This window comes from Sapajus apella, unplaced genomic scaffold, assembly GCF_009761245.1.
Source record: "Sapajus apella isolate SASKATOON/1434 unplaced genomic scaffold, GSC_monkey_1.0 scaffold119, whole genome shotgun sequence".
Lineage (NCBI taxonomy): Eukaryota > Metazoa > Chordata > Mammalia > Primates > Cebidae > Sapajus > Sapajus apella.
The window spans coordinates 3,961,073-3,983,785 of record NW_022437059.1 but is presented as its reverse complement, the minus strand read 5'-3'; the positions used below and the strand labels follow the sequence as shown (position 1 = coordinate 3,983,785).

General features: G+C 39.9%; 1 protein-coding gene across 2 annotated transcripts in view; it reads left to right on the top strand.

The window, feature by feature from the left end:
• Positions 1 to 22,713, top strand: part of COPA (COPI coat complex subunit alpha) — a 52,152-nt gene that overhangs the window by 12,577 nt on the left and 16,862 nt on the right. The window contains exons 7-17 of one of the 2 annotated variants that reach the window (XM_032260878.1): positions 4,134 to 4,243; positions 4,607 to 4,706; positions 14,126 to 14,261; positions 14,779 to 14,861; positions 16,396 to 16,546; positions 17,498 to 17,564; positions 18,612 to 18,687; positions 20,501 to 20,583; positions 21,254 to 21,393; positions 21,956 to 22,041; positions 22,158 to 22,296. In XM_032260878.1, coding sequence (XP_032116769.1) covers positions 4,134 to 4,243; positions 4,607 to 4,706; positions 14,126 to 14,261; positions 14,779 to 14,861; positions 16,396 to 16,546; positions 17,498 to 17,564; positions 18,612 to 18,687; positions 20,501 to 20,583; positions 21,254 to 21,393; positions 21,956 to 22,041; positions 22,158 to 22,296 — 1,171 coding nt within the window. Of the gene's footprint in view, positions 1 to 4,133; positions 4,244 to 4,606; positions 4,707 to 14,125; positions 14,262 to 14,778; positions 14,862 to 16,395; positions 16,547 to 17,497; positions 17,565 to 18,611; positions 18,688 to 20,500; positions 20,584 to 21,253; positions 21,394 to 21,955; positions 22,042 to 22,130; positions 22,297 to 22,713 lie in introns of both variants that reach the window. The other variant, XM_032260877.1, reaches the window with a different exon arrangement.

Sequence of the window (22,713 nt, the reverse complement as noted above, 5' to 3'; positions counted from 1 at the left end):
CATGCTGTTCCAGCTGATCAGGGGCAATTTTTTTCTTTGAGACAGAATCTCACTTCACCGAGACTGGAGTGAAGTGGTATGCTCTTGGCTCACTGCAACCTCTATTTCCTGGGTTCAAACAGTTTTCCTGCCTCAGCCTCCCAAGTAGCTGGACTACAAACACATGCCACCACTCCCAGCTAATTTTTTTTGTTTTTAGTAAAGACGGGGTTTCACCATGTTGGCCAGGCTAGTCTCAAACTCCTGACCTCAAGTGATCCAGCTGCCTCCATCTCACAAAGTGCTGGGATTACAAGCATGAGCCACTGCCTCCAGCCAGCAATTATTTAGAATAGCCTTTGTCAACCTGGATTCTGTGAGAGAATTAAGTGCTATAGAAAATACTTTCAGTGACTGTTTTCATAGTTCTTCTAAGAATGCTATACAGCTAATGCTATTCTAGATCATAGAGAATTTGTTACATACCTAAACTGATGCTTTCAGACATTAAGACTTAATTCTTTTCCAGAACACTGGGTTGAGAAGGACTGTACTCTGAGAATAATGTTTGTGCCACCTGATGCCAGCTCAGCATGTTCCCTGTGGTCTAGCTAAGCAGTTTGGGGGCAATCAGGTGGTTGGATTCTTGATGATCATGAAATGCCCAAAGTACGAAATACTTTGTCTTTTGCAGACAGAGAACATTTTTACATCAAAATTAAGGGCCCTAGATCAGAGAAGAGAGGGAGAGAGTGTGACCCCATGGGGTTTATACTTGCTCTTGAATGTGTAAAGTGCATGGATTACTATGTAATAACCTTGCAATTGCTGTACTTTATTTATGTGATAGTGAGAATTTTGTGCTAACTTGCTGTACTAATGTTAATGCTCTCTTTACCGTCTCCAAGTGTTGTTCTTTACCCATAACTCTTGACTTCCAGTAACCCCTTAACCAGAGTGGAAGGAGATGCTTTGGTATTTAACAAAGTACGAGAAGTTTTTGGGTTAGACTTTTATACTTTCCTTCTCTAGAAATCAGCATATTCTTTTTAGCAGAGTTCTTTTTTACTATTGGGTTCAGATAAATATGAAAACAGGACGAGGAATTCGCCTTCCGATCTGTTAAAGACCACTGCTAATATTTCTGAAACGGAGAAGTTAGTTCTGAATAAGAGTATGAATACCCCCAAATTTAGAGGACTAGTTCTAATTTTTTTTTTACTATCTTTTTTTGAAAGGGACACTCTCTGAGTTAGATAAGCAATAAGAGAATACAGAGAATAGAGATTTTTAAAGGAAAACCTATTTCTTGATACCTCTCCCATGAGGATTGAGTCCTACGGGGCTTAGCTTTAACCTGAATCTTTTGTCTTGTCCTGGCAAAAACTATTTGTTTAAAAGGGAATATATTAACAAGCCTACATATAAAAGGTTACTTTCTTAGCTTGAGCTTCCAAGTAAACTGACAGTTAAATTATTTTAACATGCTTATACCTTTGCATGTCAAGCCCATGTAATTCAAGCTCAGTCTTTGAAATGGCTACTAAAAAAGTATTAATTTGCTGCCAAATCCTGTTATCATCCCTCTCTTTTTACTGCTTTTCCTGGTCCGCACTGGGAGGTGTGCATCAAACTGGTCCATTCTGAGAGTGTCCTCTCTTCCCTCTGGATTTGGGTAGCTGCTGTAGAAATTTTCCATCTGTCGTTCAGTCCTACTGAGTGGCTTGTTGAAGGCTGAAATATTTCTTCTCTAAGTATCTTTTCACTGCCTGTCACCATTCATCTGTCTGTTTTTGCCCTTCCCCTTTTCCTGGATCATTACACGCAAATACAACAAAGCCTTCCATTCTGTCATACAGCTTTCCTTTTAATGTGTTTGTTGAAGCTTATTGGAGGTGAAGTTTCTCACAGCTGTCTATCTTTGTATTTTCCTTTGAATCTGTTTCATATACCAGACTCATTAGAAAAAATTGACAGATCTTATTAAAGGGACAAGTGAAATAAGTGAAAGAAGGCATCCAGCAATAAAGTATTTATGAACCTTTGGGAGAGTATATTGTAAAGCATCAGCTTGATTTCCCTCTACCTATTGGCTAAATGCTCATCTTGGACAGAGGACAAGATAATTAAAATTGTTGTGGCCTTCTAAGCTCTTGCTTCTTCAGTGTCAACATGTAGATGCCACTGTAACAGAAGAGATATATTATAATTTTAAAACAATGAATATAAATACAATTAAACCTAAATTTTTATATTTTCCTACAGATGGCAGAGTTTAGGCTTAAAATGGCTTAGGTTTTCTTTTCCTTTCTTTTCTTTTTTGACACGGAGTTTTGCTCTTTTGCCAGGCTGGAGTGAAACGGCGCAATCTTGGCTCCCTGCCACCTCCACCCCTTGGGTTCAAGCAATTCCCCTACCTCAGCCTCCTGAGTAGTTGGGATTACAGACGTGTGCCACCCTGCCTAATCTATTTTTTGTATTTTTAGTACAAACAGGGTTTTGCCATGTTGGCTAGGCTAATCTCGAACTCCTGATCTCAGGTGATCCACCCACCTTGGCGTCCCAAAGTGTTGGGATTACAGGCATGAGCCAATGAGAGTTTTTATTTTCCATTATACATAACTATTTTAAAAAATTACAAGGGCTAGGTAATTTCATCTTCTACTTTCTCCCTATAATACTTCAAAAGATAGGATTTTAGTCTCAATTCTTTTTTCTCATCTACAGACTGTTAGAATTTTACCTGCTTGCTTATTCCAAAGCATTGTTATCAGAATCCAGTCACGGAACATATGCTTTGAAAACCACAAAGTACTTTCCGAATGTAAGATAGTAGTAGTGTTATCATAATTTTGGTTCTGACTATAACACAAATAGTCCGGTTTTAAAGATGGATGTAGTTGAGCCATATATGTGGGTCGTCTACAAATAAGACTCTTATTATTTTGGTGTCTTTTTCCATTGTTTTTAAGTTACGGGTGAATTCCTCCCAGTGAACTTAGCCTCCAAAGGTTTTAATGGCAAAGTCCAAGTTTTCAGATCTATAATCAGTCTTTTAAACAGGAACTTAAAAGGACATGACGGTTTTAATTATCTTGTTCCTTGTCCAAGAGTCAAGTAGTAGGCATGAGTACACTTTTTTACATGGCTTGTAGTTTTACATTATCTTCTATCAAATAGCTGTTTTGTACTTAATAGGTATAACCCATTTGGAACTTCCCCCATCAGTTGTCTAAAGGCTTCAAGTTGAGAAACACTAAGCCGTGGCATCTTCAAATGGCTTTTCTTTTTTGAGATAGGGTCCTGTGTCACCCAGGCTGGAGTGCAGTGGCGCCATCATGCAGCCTCGACTTCCTGAACTCAAGCCATCCTCCTATCTCTCAGCCTCCCAAGTAGCTGGGATTACAGGCATGCATCACTACACCCAGCTACTTTTTATATTTTTTGGAGAGACCGGGTTTTGTCATGTTGCTCAGGCTGGTCTTAAACTCCTGGGCTCAAGCAATCCACCTGCCTTGGCTTCCCAAACTGCCAGGATTACAGGTGTGAGCCACTACACCCGCCTCATATGGCTTTCCTTTCAAATTTTTTGAGGGTAGTCCAAAGATAGTGAGTTATCTCAGTTGATTATTCACAATCAGTTACAGATTGAACTCCTCGTTCCACTCTTTTCCCCATTCTTACTATTGTACTTGACTAGTCTTTAAAAAAAAAAAAAAAGAAAAAAAATTCTGAAATGATGGGGGGAAAGTTGCTGTAAATTATATGAAGTTGAGAGTAGAAATGGAATGTTTACCATTTGGGGCCACATTTCAAGAACACTGAAGAGTAGAAAGTGGGCACTAACTGAGGCAGACACCCCTTGAGGTAAGATTTGTTGAAGAAGCGGTTAAAGTGTGCCAGAAATTTGGGTTGGCCTCCTCTAGAAAGAAATTCCTGTAATGGATCTGTTTAAGGGTTAAGGGAGCAGAAGAGAAGATAGTGAATGTACTTAAATATTTTAAACATTTTTAGAAATAGGAATTCTTGAGTCTGTTTCTTTAGTTTTTTCCCTTTCTTTTTCTCTTCCTTCACTGTAATTTCTGTGTTTCTGATACTGTGCTGTCTTAGATAACATTATTATGTCTTTCATCCCACTCTCTATCCCTTCAAAGGTCTAAGGAAAAAAAACCTGTCACCTGGTGCAGTGGAATCGGATGTGAGAGGAATAACTGGGGTTGATCTATTTGGAACTACAGATGCAGTGGTGAAACATGTGCTAGAGGTACTTATCTTTTACAGCCAGGGGCTGGATATGGGCTGTCATCTTGGGAAAGTCATAATATGCTGCTCATTTATTCATTCCTTCAACAAATATTTACATAGTGCTTAAGTGTCAGGTACTGTTTGAGGTACTAGAAATCAAATTGTGAGTGAACCAACAGAGAAATGAAGCTTATGTGCCACGTGAGAGAGTCTTATTACTTTATAAACCCAGTGGGGAAAGGAAGAAAGCCAGGCACAGACTTCATCACCATCCCAAAGCAGAGCACGTTCTCAAGCTTTCTGTAAGGCAGAGTGGCTTGATTCATTATTTGCTTTGAATAATGGCTGTAAAGATGTTTTAGAAGAACCACTCTTTCTACAGGGTCATGATCGTGGAGTAAATTGGGCTGCCTTCCACCCCACCATGCCCCTTATTGTATCTGGGGCAGATGACCGTCAGGTGAAGATCTGGCGCATGAATGGTGAGTGAACAGGTTATATTATCACCATATCTAAGAAATTGACTGCCAGCCAGCAAGGTAAAGTAGCCAGGTCTTCTGAACTCTGACCTGTTTTCCTACTTAGGTGATTAATGCTAATCCTAGGAGCATAGAAATTGCCCCTTTTCCTTTTTTCCCCCTGCTTTTTAAAAATTGAGGTGAAATATACAAGTGAAATATATCATCTTTACTATTTTTATGTATACAGTTAAGTGGTAATAAACATATTTATATTGTTTTTCTCCATTTCATCCTTCACCTTCCTTACCATTCTACTCTGTATCTTAATAATATCCACTTTTTAGCTTCCACATATGAGTGAAAACATGCATTATTTGTCTGTTTGTTCTTGCCTTCACTTAATGCCCTCCAGTTCTATTTTGCTGCAAGTAACAGGATTTCATTCTTTTTTATGGCTGATAATATTCCATTGTGTGTGAGTGTGTAATTTTCATTACACACACAAAATTTTCTTTATTCATTCATCCCTTGGTGAGCAGTTAAGTTGATTCCGTATTTTGGCTATTGTGAATAGTGCTGCAATAAACATGGGAATTCAGATACTGCTTTGATATATTGATTTCCTTTATTTGGATATATGCCCAATAGTGGAATTGCTGGATCATATGGTAGTTATATTTTTAGTTTGTTTTTGTTTTTTCGAGATGGAGTTTTTGCTTTTGTTGCTCAGGCTGGAGTGCAGTGGCACCATCACAGCTCACTGCAACCTCCGCCTCCCTGGTTCAAGTGATTCTCCTGCCTCAGCCTCCCAGGTAGCTGGGTTTACATGCACCCGCCACCTTGCCTAGCTAATTTTTGTATTTTAGTAGAGACAAGGTTTCTCCATGTTGGTCAGGTTGGTCCCGAACTCCCAACCTCATGTGATCTGCCCACCTCGGCCTCCCAAAGTGCTGGGTGAACCACCACATCCAGCCTCTATTTTTAGTTTTTTGAGGAACCTCCATACTTTTCTCCATTGTGACAGTACTAATTTACATTCCCACCAACAATGTAGGAGGGCTCCCCTTTCTCCATATCCTCTCCAGCACCTGTTATTGCCTGTCTTTTTGATACCAGCCATTTTACCTGTGGTGAAATGATATCTCATTGTGGACTTGATTTGCATGTCTTTTTTTCTATGCATATCTATACATAATTCAGCCTCTATGTTAAGGACACATTGATTTGCACTTCTCTGATAATTAGTTATGAGCATTTTGCCCAGACCAATGCCCTAAGGCATTTCCCTAATGTTTTCTTCCAGTAGTTTCATAGTTTCTGGTATTAGATTTAAGTCTTTAGTCCTTTTTGATTTGATTTTTGTGTGTGGTGAGAGATAGGAGTTACATTCTTCCGCATATAGTTACCCAGTTTTCCCAACACTTTAGTGAACAGACTGTCATTTCGCCATTGTATGTTCTTGGCACCTTGTTAAACATGAATTTACCCTGTCATTTTTACAATATTCTTTCAACCCACAAGCATGGAATATCTTTCTATTTTGGGGAATCCTCTTCAATTTCTTTCATCAGAGTTTTATAGTTTTCCTTTTATGGCTCTTTCATGTCTTTGGGTAGAGTGATTCTTGGGCATTTTAAATTTTTTGTAGTTTTTAGTTACTATAAATGGGATTTATTTCTTGATTATTTTTCAGATTGTTCACTGTTGGCATATTTAAATGCTACTGATTTTTGAGACAAGGCCTCACTCTGTCACCCAGGCTGGAGTGTGCTTTCTCAATTTTGGCTCACTGCAACCTCCCTCCCCTTCCCAGGTTCAACCGATTCTTATACTTTAGCTTCCCAAGTAGCTAGGACTACAGGTGTGCCCCATCACACCTGGCTAATTTTTGTACTTTTAGTGGAGATGGGGTTTTGCCATGTTGGCCAGGCTGGTCCCAAACTCTTGACCTCAAATAATCTGCCCACCTCGGCCTCCCAAAGTGCTGGGATTACAGGTGTGAGCCACGCACCTGGCTGTGCTACTGATTTTTGTATGTTGATTTTGTATCCTGAGCTTGACTGAATTTATCATTTTTAACAGTTTTTTGGTTGAGTCTTAGGTTTTTCTAAGCATACGATAATGTCATCTGTGAACAAGGATAATTTTTCCAATTTGGTTACCCTTTATTTGTTTCTCATACCTACTTCATCTGGCCAGGACTTCTAGTATTATGTTGAATAAAAGTGAAAAAAGTGGGTATCCTTGCCTTCTCATCCATAGAGAAAAGGTCTTCAATATTTTCCCATTTGGTATAATGTTAGTTGTAGGTTTATCATGTATATTTATTATTTTGATGTATGCTATTATTTTGATGTATTATTTATCATATATATTTATTATTTTGATGTATGCTCTTTCTGTACCCGTATTGATCATAGCTTTTATTATAAAGGGATGTTGAATTTTATCTAATGTTTTTTCAGCGTCTGTTGACCTATTGTATAGTTTTTGGTTTTGACTCTGTTAACAGGATGTATCATGTTAATTGATTTATATATGTTGAACCATTTTTTTGTCCTTTAAGTGAATCCCACTTGATTTTAGTGAATGATCTTTTCAGTATGCCACTGAATTTGGTTTGCTAGTATTTTGTTGAGGATTTTGGCATCTATTTTCTTTACCAGTGATAATTGGCTTGTAGTTTTCTTTTTTTGTGGTGTCATTGTGTGGTTTTGTTATCAGAGTAATGCTGGCCTTATAGAATGAGTTTGAAAATATTCCCTCTTCTTCCTTTTTTAAAATTTTTTTTGAGTTGGGGTCTCACTCTGTCGCCCAGGCTGGAGTGCAGTGGCGCAATCTTGGCTCACTGCAACATCCCTACTCCCCCACTACCCAGTTCAAGCGATTCTCCTGCCTCAGCCTACTGAGCAGGTGCCTGCCACTGCACCCAGCTAATTTTTACATTTTAGTAGAGATGGGGTTTAACCATCTTGTCCAGGCAAGTCTTAAACTCTTGACCTCATGACCTAACCACCTCAGCCTCCCAAAGTGCTGGGATTATAGGCATGAGCCACCACGCCCAGCCCCCCCCCTTTTTTTTTAAGTGTTTGAATAAGATTGGCATTAATTCTTTAAATGTTTGGTAGAAATCATCAGTAAAGCAGTCAGGTCCTGGGCTTTTCTTTGATGGGAAAATTTTATTAAGGCTTTGATTTAGGCACTGGTTATTGGTTTATAGAGGTTTTTCTATTTTATCACGGTTCAGTGTGGTTTTTTTTTTTTGAGGTGGAGACCCACTTGGCTGCCCAGGCTGGAGTGCAGTGGGGTGATCTCAGCTCACTGCAGCCTCAACCTCCTGGATTCAAACAATTCTCCTGCCTCAGCCTCCTGAGTAGCTGGGACTATAGGCTGTGCCACCATACCCAGCTAATTTTTGTGTTTTTAGTAGAGATGGGGTTTTGCCATGTTGGCCAGGCTGTTCTTGAACTCCTGACCTCAAGTGATCCACCTGTCTTGGCCTCCCAAAGTGCTGGGATCACAGGTGTGAGCCATCATGCTTGGCCTCATGGTTCAGTCTTCATAGGTTGTATGTGTCCAGGAGTTTATCCATTTCTCATATCTTTTCCAATATGTTGGCATGTCATTCTTGTAATGGTTTCTTATGTTTCTTTGTATTTCTGAGATCTCAGTTGTGTTTCCTTTCTTGTTTTTGATTTTATCTATTTGGATCTTCTCTCCTTTTTCCTTAGTTGGTCTAGCTAACAGTTTGTTGATATTATCTTTTAAAAAGAAGTGTTTCATTTCATTGATAGTCTTCATTTTTTTTAGTCTCAATTTTTATTTCTGCTCTGATCTTTATTATTCCTTTTCTAATACTAGTTTGGGGTTTGGCCTGTTCTTGATTTTCTCAGTTCTTGAGGTGCATCATTAGATTGTTCATTTGGAGTCTTTCCTTTTTTCTTTTTTGACATAGGTGTTTTTTGTTATTAACTTCATTCTTAGTACTGCTTTTGTCATATCCCATAAATTTTGATACATTGTATTGACATTTTTATTTGTTTCAGGCAATTCTTAAATTTCCTTCTTCGTTGAGCCATTGGTCTTTCAGGAACATGTTTAATTTATATGTGTTTATATTTTCTGAGATTTCTCTTGTTACTGATTTCTAGTTTTATTCTATTCTTTTCAAACAGGATATTTAATATAATGTCTATTTTTTTTACAATTTTTTTAAACTTGTTTTGTGGCCTAAAGTATAGCATATTCTGGAGAATGTTCCCTGTGCTGATGAAAAGAATACGTATTCTGTAGCCATTGGGTGAAATGTTCAGTAAATTTCAATTAGGCCTATTAGATCTAGTGTGTAGTTTAACTCCACTGTTTCCTTGTTGATTTTCTGTCTTGATGATCTGTTTGTTTTTGAGAGTGGGGCATTAACTCTTATTGTTATATTGCAGTCTATATATCTCCTTTTGGATCTGTATTTGCTTTATATACTTGGGAGCTTTGGTGTTGGGTACACAGATATTTATAATTGTTATTTTCTCTTGCTAAATTGACCCCTTCATCATTATATAGTGACCTTCTTTGTCTCTTTTTATAATCTTATGTTTGGTAGTCTGGTTTATCTGATATAAGTATAGCTAACCCTGCTCTTTTTTGGTTTCCAGTTTCATAGAATATCTTCACCCCTTCACTTTCAGTCTGTATGTGTCTGTAGGTGAAATGGGTTTCTTGAGGTCAGCATATAGTTAGGTCTTCTCTCCTTATCCATTTAGCCACTCTGTGCATTTTTCTTTTATCTTCTTTTCTTTTCTCTTTTCTTTTCTTTCCTTTTTTGAGACAAGAGTCTCACTTTGTCACCAGGCTGGAGTGCAGTGGCATGACCTTGGCTCACTGCAACTTCTGCCTCCGAGGCTCAAGCGATTCTTCTGCCTCAGCCTCCCAAGTAGCTGGGACTACAGGCAAACACTACAACGCACAGCTAATTTTTCTATTTTTATTTTATTTGTTTATTTGTTTTGAGACGGAGTCTCACTTTGTGGCTAGGCTGGAGTGCAGTGGCACGATCTTGGCTCACTGCAACCTCTGCCTCCTGGGTGCAAGTGTTTCTCCTGCCTCAGCCTCCAGAGCAGCTGGGACTACATGTGTGTGCCACCATGCCCAGCTAATTTTTTGTATTTTTAGTAAAGATGGGGTTTCACCATGTTGGCCAGGATGGTCTCAATCTCTTGATCTCATGATCACCTGCCTTGGCCTCCCAAAGTGCTGGGATTACAGGTGTGAGCCACCATGCCTGGCAGTTTTTCTATTTTAGTAGAGATGGGGTTTCACCATGTTGACCAGGATGGTCTCAGTCCCTTGGCCTCATTATCTGCCCGCCTTGGCTTCCCAAAGTGCTGGAATTACAGGTGTGAACCACTATGCCCGGCCCTATGGCTTTTAATTGAAGAATTCAGAGCATTTACATTCAGTGATATTGATAAGGACTTATTATTGCTGTTTTTTGCTTGTTTTCTGTTTGTTTTTTTTTCTTCTTCTTTTTTCCAAGACTCCTCTCTTCCCTTTCTTAATGTCTTCCTTTGGGGCTAGGTGATTTTCTTTGCTAATCTGTCTTAATTTGATGTTATTTATTTTTACTGAGTATATTATAGGTTTTTGTGCTGTGATTACCATGATTCACAAGAAGTATCTTATAGATAGAATAAGTTATTTTAAAGGGATGACAGCTTATCTTAGATCACAAACACAAGAACAAAAATAAAGGCAAAAATGCACTTAAAAATTACACATTTTAACTCCATTTCTGCCCCTGCCTTTTTGACTATCTCTAAACAGGTTGCTATTGCTATTACTGTTTTTGATAGATTTGTCTTTTGGGCTTCATAATAAGTTATAAGTGGATTACACACCATTATAGTAATAGAATATTCTGGGTTTGTCTACGAGCTTAATTTTACATCTTTGGTTTTATATCTTGAAAACTTTTCTTTTTGTACATTAGTGTTTTTTTTCTTTCAGATCAAAGAACTACTTTTAGCACTTACTGTAAGATGGGTCTGGTGGTGGTAAATTCTCTCACCTTTTGTGTCTGGGAAAGACTCTCTCTCCTTCATATTTGGAAAATAATCTTACTGGGTACAGTATTCTTAGACATCAGGGGGTTTTTTTTGAACACTTTGAAGATGTCATTCCACTCTCTTGGCCTGTACGGTTTCCATTGAGATATCTATTGCCAGATGAATTGGAGCTCCTTTGTATGTTCTTGGCTTCTTTTCTCCTGTTTATTTTAAGATCCTTTCTTTGTCCTTGACTTTTAATAGTTTGACTTTTATATACCTTAGGGTAGTCTTACTTGGGTTGGATCTGTTTGGTGTTCTCAGGCCTTCCTGTACCTGGATATTTCTTTCTTCCTCAAGTTTTGGAAAGGAAAGTTTTCTGTGATTATTTATTTGAAAAAGCTTTCAAGCTTTGCTCTTGCTTAGTTCCCTCTTGAAAACCAGTCATTCTTAAATTTGGTCTTTTGAGGCAATTTTCTGTATCTTGTAGGAGGTCTTTGTTCCTTTTCATTCTTTTTTTTTTTTCCCCCTACCCTGAGTGTGTATTTTTTTTTTTTTTGAGGCGGAGTCTTGCTCTGTTACCTAAGCTGGCGTCCAATGGCATGATCTTGGCTCACTGCAACCTCTGCCTCCCAGGTTCAAGCGATTCTCCTTCCTCAGCCTCTTGAGTAGCTGGGATTATAGGCATCTGCCATCCCACCTGGCTAATTTTGGTACTTTTAGTAGAAATCGGGTTTCACCATGTTGGCCAGGCTGGTCTCGAACTCCTGACCTCATGATCTGCCTGCCTCGGCTTCCCAAAGTGCTGGGATTACACATGTGAGCCACTGTGCCCAGCCTGACTGTATTTTTCAAATAGCCCGTCTTCAAGCTCACTGAATTTTTCCTCGGCTTGATCCAGTCTGCTATTCAGAGCATCTAATGAGCTCTTCGTTTCAGCAAATGTGTTTCTGTTTCAAGATTTCTGTTTGATTTCATTATTTCAATCTCTTTGTTAAACTTCTCTGGTAATTTCTGAATTGCTTTTCAGCCATATCTTGAAGATCACTGAGTTTCCTCTAAACCACTAGTTTGAGTTATTGGTCAAAGAGATCACAAATTGCTGGCACTTTAGGGTCAGTCATTGTATTTTTGCTTTGTCCTTGTGGGGAGGTTATGGTTCCCTGTTTACTGTTGTTTCTTTTGGGTATACACCTGTGTCTTTGTGTTGAAAGATTAGTTACTTATTCCAGTTTTCTCTGTTTGACTTGCTTTTTTTTTTTTTTTTTTTTGAGACAAAGTTTTTGCTTTTGTTGCCCAGGCTGGAGTACAATGGTGTGATCTCTGACCACAACTTCCGCCTCCCAGGTTCAAGCAATTCTGCCTCAGCCTCCCAAGTAGCTAGGATTATAGGCATGTGCCACCACGCCCGGCTACTTTTGTAGTTTTAGTAGAGACAGGGTTTCTCCATGTTGGTCAGGCTGGTCTCGAGCTGCTGACCTCAGGTGATCGACCTGCCTCAACCTCCCAAAGTACTGAGATTACAGGTGTGAGCCACCGCGCCCAGCCAGGTTTTTATTGGATATACTTGCTTAGCACATCTTTACTGCTAGGTCACTTCCTCCTTTTTGACTTTAGGTGACACCTTAAACCCAGGTTCACCTTGGCTTTAGTAAATGACCAGAGCATTATCTGTGCTGAATGGCGGAGGTCCCAAAGGGATTATCCCAGCAGTGTATCAAGGCTGGCAAGAGGTTCGTGTACTGGGGAACTGTGGAACATACTTCCTGCAGTAGAATGCTGCTGGGCAGCCACTCTGATTTGGCATCTCCTTTGGCTAAGTAACAAAGCAGAGTTTCTAGGGCTGGGTATGATAGTCCTGCCTCCCTACTTTCTCTCTGCCTGTCCTCAGGGATATTTCCCCTTTCAGGTAATACCTTTCGTGATGCCTCCCATGGGTTAAGTCAAGGTTAGGTCTCCTGCTAGGGCACCCAGGATGATGGGTAAGGTAGTTGACCACCTCGGTCTCACTTTTTCCAGTGTAGAAACCATGAGTTGTGGGGAGGGGCATTAAAGATGTAGAAGTACAATTCTGTTACCAGCTGCTCAGAGTTTTTTCATCTCTCTGTGGCCCCAGGAACTGTGTCATTGTCGTATTTGAGTTCTGGGTTGTTGCTGATAAAAATCTCAGCCCTGTATATTTGTTTTGAGTTTTCTATGGAAGGGAGTGAAGCCAGCTTGCTTCTATACCCCTGTTTTGGAACTGAAAGTATTCCTCCTTTCCCTTTTTTCCTCTGGTGGTACCCTTATTTTGAGGAGTATGAATAGAATCCATCCATTCAGGGCCGGGCGCGGTGGCTCAAGCCTGTAATCCCAGCACTTTGGGAGGCCGAGGCGGGTGGATCACGAGGTCAAGAGATCGAGACCATCCTGGTCAACATGGTGAAACCCCGTCTCTACTAAAAAATACAAAAAATTAGCTGGGCATGGTGGCGCGTGCCTGTAATCCTAGCTACTCAGGAGGCTGAGGCAGGAGAATTGCCTGAACCCAGGAGGCGGAGGCTGCGGTGAGCCGAGATTGTGCCATTGCACTCCAGCCTGGGTAACGAGTGAAACTCCGTCCCAAAAAAAAAAAAAAAAAATTCATCCATTCATTTGACAAATATTTATTGAGGACCTCCTTTTTATTGGACTTTGTTCAAGACTCTGAAGGTGTAGTGGTGACTAAAACAGATAAGGCCCCTGTCCTAAGGAGCTCATATTTGTTCTAAAATGGCAACTCCTGAAGTGACAGGTCCCTGAAAAAAAGAAAAAAATAACAAAAATTAAAAGGGCAATTAGGACAGCTGTTATCAGGACAAATAAAACAGGATAAAGGAATGGAGAATGATGAAAAAGAGTTGTTTGATTTTTTTGAGGCAGGGTCTTGCTCTGTTGCCCAGCCTGGAATTCAGTGGCACAATTACAGCTCACTGCAGTCTTCACCTCCTGGGCTGGTGCAATCCTCCCCCTCAGCCTCCTGAGTAGCTGGGACTACAAACGTGCGTTACCACACCCAGCTAATTCTTGTATTTTTTGTAGAGATGGGGTTTTATCATGTTGCCCAAGCTGATCTCGAACTTCTAGACTCAAGTGATCCCGCTACTTTAGCCTCCCAAAGAACTGGGATTATAGGCATGAACCACAATACCTGGCCAAGTGAAGAGGTGTTATAATCAATAAGAAGGTCAGAATGAAAGAACCAAGACATGTAAAGATTAAGAGACTTAAATGAAGAAGATTGCCATATTAGAAGAAAGAAGTTGCTAATTTAGCATTTTGTAATAGTACTTAATTCTTAATTAAGAGGATGTTGTATCTCCAAATCCCAAAGTTATAGTAGTAGGGAATTGTGATTATCTAATTCTTTTTGTCCTTCAGAATCAAAGGCATGGGAGGTTGATACCTGCCGGGGCCATTACAACAATGTATCTTGTGCTGTCTTCCACCCTCGCCAAGAGTTGATCCTCAGCAATTCTGAGGACAAGAGTATTCGAGTCTGGGATATGTCTAAGCGGTACAGTAGTCATCAATGTTGTGTGAACTTTCTCTTACTGTCTCTTTTAAAATTAGATTGGAATACTTCTTTATGTCTCTCATCATCTTCGGCATGTAGACAAATCAAATCATACATTATGAAAATAATTTGAAGAGACCTAGAGATCAGTCAGCATTTACAAATTTTCTATCAAATAGAAATCTCCATGTGTATTATTTTTTGCCTCTAAATTTAAACACGTTTTCTTCTGCTCCCTTTCCCCAATTCTGTAGCTAGAGAAGTAAGAAATGCAGAATGAAAGCCATAAAGTTATGCTGGGGAAATTGATATAGCCTAATAATATGGTCAGTTTTGAAGTCTCTTCTTTTTGTTCCTTGGTAGAATTTATCATGACTACTGTTCCTTAGGATATGCTGTTTATGCTCCCTGATTGAAACTTTAATCAGCTTGCTAGCTTACCATTTAATATTCTTGTGTAGGATGGGCTGAAGATTCCTAGGATATTGATATTTTTCTTTTTGTGTGCCTTTTCTAGGACTGGGGTTCAGACTTTCCGCAGAGACCATGATCGTTTCTGGGTCCTAGCTGCTCATCCTAACCTTAACCTCTTTGCAGCAGGTAAGGGCCATTTTCTCTCTTTCTTTATTTGCTTTAATTCAAAGTTCGTAAGATTTGAAAGTGATTCTCTGTTAGCTTTGTCTCTAGTAAATGTATAGTAGGATGACAAGAAGAAGGACTCTCAGAGCCATTGAGTTGAAGCATTTCTCCTTTTTTCCCCTCCATTTTATGTGTATATAAAATGATATGTGGTAAAAAATGCTTCAAAGAAAAATTAAGAGTAAGGGAGCGCTTTCTGCCATCTTTCTGCGCCGCTGCAATGGTGCTTACGAATGTCCTGGCCAATGCTCTCAAGAGCATCAACAATACCGAAAAGAGAGGCAAACGCCAGGTGCTTATTAGACCATGCTCCAAATTCATCATCTGGTTTCTCACTGTGATGATGAAGCATGGTTACATTGGCGGATTTGAAATCACGGATGATCACAGAGCTGGGAAAATTGTTGTGAACCTCACAGGCAGTCTAAACAAGTGTGGAGTGATCAGCCCGAGATTTGATGTGCAACTCAAAGATCTAGAAAAATGGCAGAATAAACTGCTTCCATCCTGCCAATTTGGTTTCATTGTACTGACGACCTCAGCTGGCATCATGGACCATGAAGAAGCAAGACAAAAACACAAGAGCGAAAATCCTGGGATTCTTTTTCTAGGGATGTAATACATATATTTACAAATAAAATGCCTCATGGAAAAAAAAAGAGTAAGAGAGATAGAGATGGATGAGTGTGGGGACTGCTGCTTTATGTTGGGTGTTCAGAAAAGTGAAAGGGTGTGAGGCAATGGGAACAGCAAATGCAAGGACTATGATGTGAGAGGTGCTTAGCATGTCACCATCACATGCTAAGGAACATCAGAGAGGCCAGTTGGAGCACAGTGAGTAAGGGACTAAGTAATTGGTGACGTCAGCCAGATTGTGTATTGTCTTCTACGCCATGGTTAGAACTTAAGATTTTACTCTGAATAAATGGAAAGCCATTGGAAGGTTTTGTGCAGGAAAGTGACATGATCTGGTTTATATTTGGAGAGCAGACAGGAGAAGGACAAGAGTGGAAAGGATTCTCTAAGGGATGATGATGCTAGTAGGGAAAGTGCTAAACATTTAAAAAAAATCATAAAGGGTTTTTAAACTAACATTCATTTTTCAGCCAATACTATTTATACTCCTTTTACATGCTAGAGGCTGGGGAAAGATGGAAATTATAATTTCTGCTTTCAGGGAATTTATGTTATAATGTGGGTGATCTAAATGGTTACAGTGCAGGATGGTAAGTACTAAAATGGAGGTTTGTGCAAAGCATTAGGGGACACAGAAAAGGTCAGTGTGACTAGTATTAGGAAAGGATTCACAGAGAATTATTTAAATAAAGCTTCCAAGAATTGTGAGAATTTAGGCAAATAAGGAGTGCATTCAGGTGTCTTGTCTTTGTTTTTATTAATAGCATATAGATATAATCCTCATCCTTATGTATCTCCAATTTCCAGGTTTTTTTCTTGCCTATAGCTTATTCTTTCTTCTATTCTACCTGACCCCTAGGCCATGATGGTGGTATGATTGTGTTTAAGCTGGAACGGGAACGGCCAGCCTATGCTGTTCATGGCAATATGCTACACTATGTCAAGGACCGATTCTTACGTCAGCTGGATTTCAACAGCTCCAAAGATGTTGCAGTGATGCAGTTGCGGAGGTAAATCAGACTTGTTTCTTTCTTCCAAACCCTCTTATCTGTCACCCTGATACACTCTTCTTTTAAATGAGATTTTTTAATTTCATATTCTGTCATAGATGGAATCCCCATTAGATGAGCCTGCTCAGTTTAAACCCAATGAGAGAGGTAGGCAAGAAAGTGGTCATGAATAGAATGATAATTCCCTTGTTGAGAATGCTAGTGACCTTGTGGATGGGAAATTATTCTGCCACACTTTGCTAGGTCTCTTGCAAACCAGAGGAAGTTTCTTGATAAAGAATGGCCCAAAATGGTAACAGAACGTTTTGCCTTTATTTGGCATTTCTTTTCTTTAACTCCCCATCGCTTTCCAGCAAAAAGCACACAGCTCTGAATCAGAGTATATGTCCCTGAAAACTCTTAATTCTGAAGATATGATAACCTCTGGGATGCCTGGCAAAAGGAACTGTCCTTTTGAAAAGCCAGCTGCATCAGCATGCTGAAACATTCATGGGGGCAAACTTTGGCATGAGGTTTTGATAACCACCCTCTAGCATCACTACAATAAAAGAAAAAATGGGTTTATGTGAGCACTCCAAGAGACAGGAGAAACCAGCCAGAGACAAATCACATCATGTTACTGTGTGGTGTCCACTGTAATTATGTGTAGGAATTTGTATCCAAGCAGACCCAGTCCCACTGACTACAGTGAGTGCTAATTCTACCTTCTGTTGCTTACTTTTTAAAACTACTATGGCTTACTTTTAAAAACTGTTCAAAGCTGAGCTAGGGAAGTTCCCAAGCCTTAAAGAAAGGAAGAGAATACAGTATTTATTCATTTTTATTCCTGATTATAAAAGTGATGAGTATGTAATATAAAGATTGGATAAGTAGGTGTGGGGGTGATTCCTTTCTTCCTTCTACTATTAACGCCTCTTCCCTGTTTTCTCCTTTTTCTATATATATCTCTAGTGGTTCGAAGTTTCCAGTATTCAATATGTCATACAATCCAGCAGAAAATGCAGTCCTGCTTTGTACTGTAAGTAACCTGTGGAGTCCTCCTAGGTTCTCCTCATTTTCCATAGGTTTCTTTCTTTTTTTTTTTTTGCTCTTCTGGTAGGGCAGTGATGTCCTGAGAACATAGGTTTCTTTCTTATGCCCTTAGGGAATCTTTAATGGCTTCTTAGAAACTATATAATGGTCATTTTGTGAGAGCTGACACAGTGATCACTTAGAGACTCAAATCAGATAGGTTTCAATTGTCATAAACATATTGAGCATTTGTGAACCGCCTATCTTTCATGAAGCTGAACTTAATGGAGCATCAGGATGAATGACCCAGATCACTAGAAATAGTTTGAGAGAATGTTTAGACTCTTTATATCCTATGGAAAGATCCCTTCCTCTGAGTGAAAATAGAAGAACTATGATTTTGAGAGGGAGTTTGTGTCAGTGGGTTTGGCTTCTGAATCATCAAAGAGTCCTCTCTGTTTCTTGTCACAGAATTTGGAAAAAAAAGGAAATGACATTCTAATTTTAGTACCCTGGTGGCCAAGTTAAAAAGGAATGAAGTTATATGTCTTTCCTCATATAACTATATTATCTAATCTGTTCTTCTTTAATACTTAGCAGTTTATATTCTGATAGTTTTCTTTTGTTTTTCTTTTTCCTCTTTCCCAATAAATAGTTGTATTTCTATAGTGTCTTTTCTTTGATGTCTTTGTTTTTCTTTCCAGCAGTTGAGTACTCAGTTGATGAGTACTCAGGGTGGGGCACCAGAATATCAGGGTCCTAGTCTGTTAATTTGTGGATTAGAGAGCAATTCTTACTTTCATTCAAATAATATCTGCATCTTTGGAAGAAAAAGAAAATAAAGTGACATCAGTGCCTAGTTGTTTGGCAAAGAGCCCTATAATTCTTAGATGTAGAAACAGTCAAATAAATGTCCTCTGGGTGAAGAGTAAGAAAAGTATGGTTTCAGATTGCTGTCTGTGCATTGGATCTGTTTTCTCTGTCAGAGTAAACTGGAAAACTGGTGTCTTGGGTGCTTCTCACTAACATTTTAATTTCCCCTTTTCCTCTACAGAGAGCCAGCAATTTAGAGAATAGTACCTATGACCTGTACACCATCCCTAAGGATGCTGACTCCCAGAATCCTGATGGTAGGTATTCTTTTTGTCTACCCCACTCTGCTTCCAGCTCTCTTCACCCACATCATCTCTCCTCTTCAAGTTTTCGCATTCCATCCCCAAGCCATGGCCACATCACTCATGTCTGTTGGCAGGTGCTGCTGACAATTGCATCAGAGGCGACCATGGTGTGAAATATTCATGTTCCTCCTCCATTTTATTACCCCAGCTAGATATATATATTTTATAATTTGGTTATTAGAAACTCTCCATTTTCTCTTTCAGCACAGCATGTTATCCTAGTTTATTGTCAGTTGATATGACTTTCACCCTGGTAGTTTCATTTATTTAAAAATGTGGTTCCAATCTTACAATGTCTCACCCAGGGACTAGGGATTTATACTCCCCCATCCACATCCAGATTCGATCTGCTTCCTTTTGCATGTCAAAAAGATGAGGCTGCTAACAGCCCCACACCCCACCTGGGATCCCAGGATCCAGCTGAGACTGCTGCCTACCTCTTCCATCACCACCATCCCTTGTTGATGTCCTTGTGACTAGAACTTGCTGACAAAACATTCTCAGAATGGATTTGACTATTGTCTAGGTGCCTTTCAGTGCACTTCCTCCAGCGGGTTTATGGCTAGTACCAGGTCAAAGATTTATTCTGCAGATCCCTACTCTTACTGGCATACTTTCATATTTTAGATGCCATCAGCAGATTCCTGAGAAATAATTTGCTAGCTCTGTTTCTTTTGTGGGTGCCTCTGGGTCATCATTGTTGCTAATCGATTTCCTCTCTTTTAAATGTGTTAATAGTGAGAGAAAGAAAATATATTTGTATTTGGTATTTATAAGTCAAATTCTCCCTTGTAAGTCCGTTAAGCCATTTCTGACTAAATCTTATGATTTGGTACCTCTCAACTCAGCCCTTTGCTTTTTTTCCCCATCTATGTTTACAATTAATATAATTTAAAATATTTTGTTTTATTACCACTTTTATTTTCTGTACTTCATTTTTTGAGAGAGGTGGGCAACAGAGACAGGCTTGAATATTGCAGTTTCCTGGCCCCTGGAAAATGGGAGTGTTGGCTGTGATAATAATTACTTTTGTAAATTGCCTACCATTCCAGATGCCAGGGGCAAGACTGGCCAGTATGTTCTGTCCAGTTTTCTGCTGGTGTCATACGTAAATGAGTATTTTGATACACCCTTCTATTTATCCTTCTACAAGTTTTCCAGAGAATGGAGTGTGCATTTCAAAATTCTAATAAGTCACTAAACTGAGGAACATTTTGTAACTCTCTTCAGGGTGATAAGAATGGTCAATTGACATTTACAGAGCAACAGCTTGGTTCTAAATACTGCCCAGCACCAAGCTCTCTTGTCAAGATTGAGTTGGGAGTGCTCTGCCCCACCCTGCCCTACTAGGAAGTCTACATTTGCATGTTAAAAGCAGCTGAGCAGCTGCATCCTGGGGAGGGGGTCCTATGACACAGGCTCGCTTTGCCGCAGCTTGGCCAGGGAGGCCCTGCTCGTTAGCTTGATGGAGTGTGCTGTCGCCCAAGATGGGCGGCCCTTCTGCCAGTACATGATGTTGGCTGAAATGCAGCCACTTGGCCTAGAGAAAAGAGCCTTGGCAGAGGTGGTGGTTGGTGTTTGGAGGAGACTGGTGGGGAAAAGTCACTCAACAATAGCCCCAGGTTATGGCTGAATTCGTTAGGAAGCAGCTCAACTGGCAAAGCCAAGATGGCATCCAGCAAGACTGGCAGCTCCATGGCATCCGACTATGTCACCTGCCAGTGACTCACCACATGCTTCCATCCTTTGGTTTTGTTCTTCTCAGCCCCTGAAGGGAAACGATCCTCAGGCCTGACAGCCGTTTGGGTCGCTCGAAATCGATTTGCTGTCCTAGATCGGATGCATTCGGTGAGTTAAGACTAAAAGCAGAAACTAATTTGAGGAGTGTGGTGGCAATGGCCTGTGTATTGCAGAATGAAGACCATTGTTTTTTCTGCTCTCCCCTGGGCAGCCATGATTCTCGTGCGTTGGCTATACTTTTGTCTCTAGCCCTACACTGAGCCCTCTTGGGGGAAAGGGATTAAAACTGATTTGATTGTGTTGATGATCGCTGTGGCTCTGGGTTTAAGAACCAAGCTAAAGTCACTCTTGACTACAGGAGCCCAGAATGCATCAAATCTGAAGTGAGTGGGCTGGATGAAGAGATCTCCCTCCTTGTTCTGCTACCTCCATTGGTACTTGAAATGTAGTAGGTCCAGCACAAGGTAAAGCACTCTGAAGAAAACATTTAACAAAATGTAAGCCCCAGAAGCATTGTTTTCTTTCTCTGGTGATTGAGGAATTCAGACTTTAGTTGGACTTCTCAGGATGTTTCAGTTGGAGGAGAAAAAAAGATGCATTAAGGCTCTTAGAGAAGATCTTGATTGAAGTGGTCTGTCTGCAGTGGTCATTGACATGGACAGGACAAAAAATACTTAGTTTATTGACGCTAAGGAAAAATTGTTGAGAGACTTCATCAGTTGCCATCATCATCTATACAGACTTATTCTCTTAACCCCATCTTTAATACTTATTGCAGCTTCTGATCAAGAATCTGAAGAATGAGATCACCAAAAAGGTACAGGTACCCAACTGTGATGAGATCTTCTATGCTGGCACAGGCAACCTCCTGCTTCGAGATGCGGACTCTATCACGCTCTTTGATGTACAGCAGAAGCGGTAACATATCAGGTGCCCCTAAGCAGACAGCCATGTAGATGGGGAGAGTGGACAGCTTTAGTGGGAACCTTTTTCCCCAAGTGAGTTTGTCTTGTGGCTTGGCTACTTTGTGTGCTTCAAGACTCTTTCTAGTAACTTTTTCCCTTCTGTGATCACTCTCCATCCTGCCTGTCCACTGTAGCATTACAGCAAGAATCTTGGTTATTTATCTGTTTTTCCAGCACTTACCTGAACTAAGAGTGTTCTCAGGGCTTAGGATGAGAAAGAGACAGATTATAATAACATAAAGGAGCTTACAGTCCAGTGGTGAAATAGACATACACAGATTCCCTAATAATACAAGGAAATGAGGGACCAGGGGTTGAGGAAGGGAAAAGTGCACAATGTCAGCCAGAATGTTTAAGTCACTGAGTTTCTATGTAGGAATTACGTTAAGTATTTTATGTAATTAGTATTACATTAAGAAATTGGGGTTTCCATTAAGTAGAGGGTGCAACTGATGTAGATCATAGCTTAAGGCAAGGGAAGTAGATCCATTCACGTTTGCACATCTCTATCTCAGGACTCTGGCATCTGTGAAGATTTCTAAAGTGAAATATGTTATCTGGTCAGCAGACATGTCACATGTAGCGCTACTAGCCAAACATGGTGAGTCTTAATTATATCCACCCTGATTTAGAGACCAGTCCCTCCTACCCCCATCCCTGCCAGTCTATGGCACTTACCCTATCCAACAGAACACTCATGCCCTTTGCCTCTTACAGCCATTGTGATCTGTAACCGAAAACTGGATGCTTTATGTAACATTCATGAGAACATTCGTGTCAAGAGTGGGGCCTGGGATGAGAGTGGGGTGTTTATCTATACCACAAGCAACCACATCAAATATGCTGTCACCACTGGGTAAGTGAATTATTTGGGATACAGAATGGGAGAAGGCTGCTTCCTGAAATCACTGTCGTATCTTGAGATATAACTGAAGTTCTTCATAAACTTTATGGAAAAGCCTTACCTGGCATATATGTGCTAGGGGCATCAGAACATTCTGTTTTTGACTTTTTTAAAATTGAGAAATCTAAAACAAATGTAGACAATTACATTAAAAAATGTATAGAATAACAAATAAGTTATGTAGCAAACATCAGCATAACTACCACCCAAGTCAAGAAATAGAACAGTCTGGTACCCCAGAAGCCCTTTGCCATGTCGTCCTTATTGATCACAGCTCTCCCTGTTTCCACCAAAAATGACATTCTAGTTTTTACAATAATTTTTTCCTTGCTTTTCTTTGTAATTTTACTGCCCTGTGTTTCTTAATAT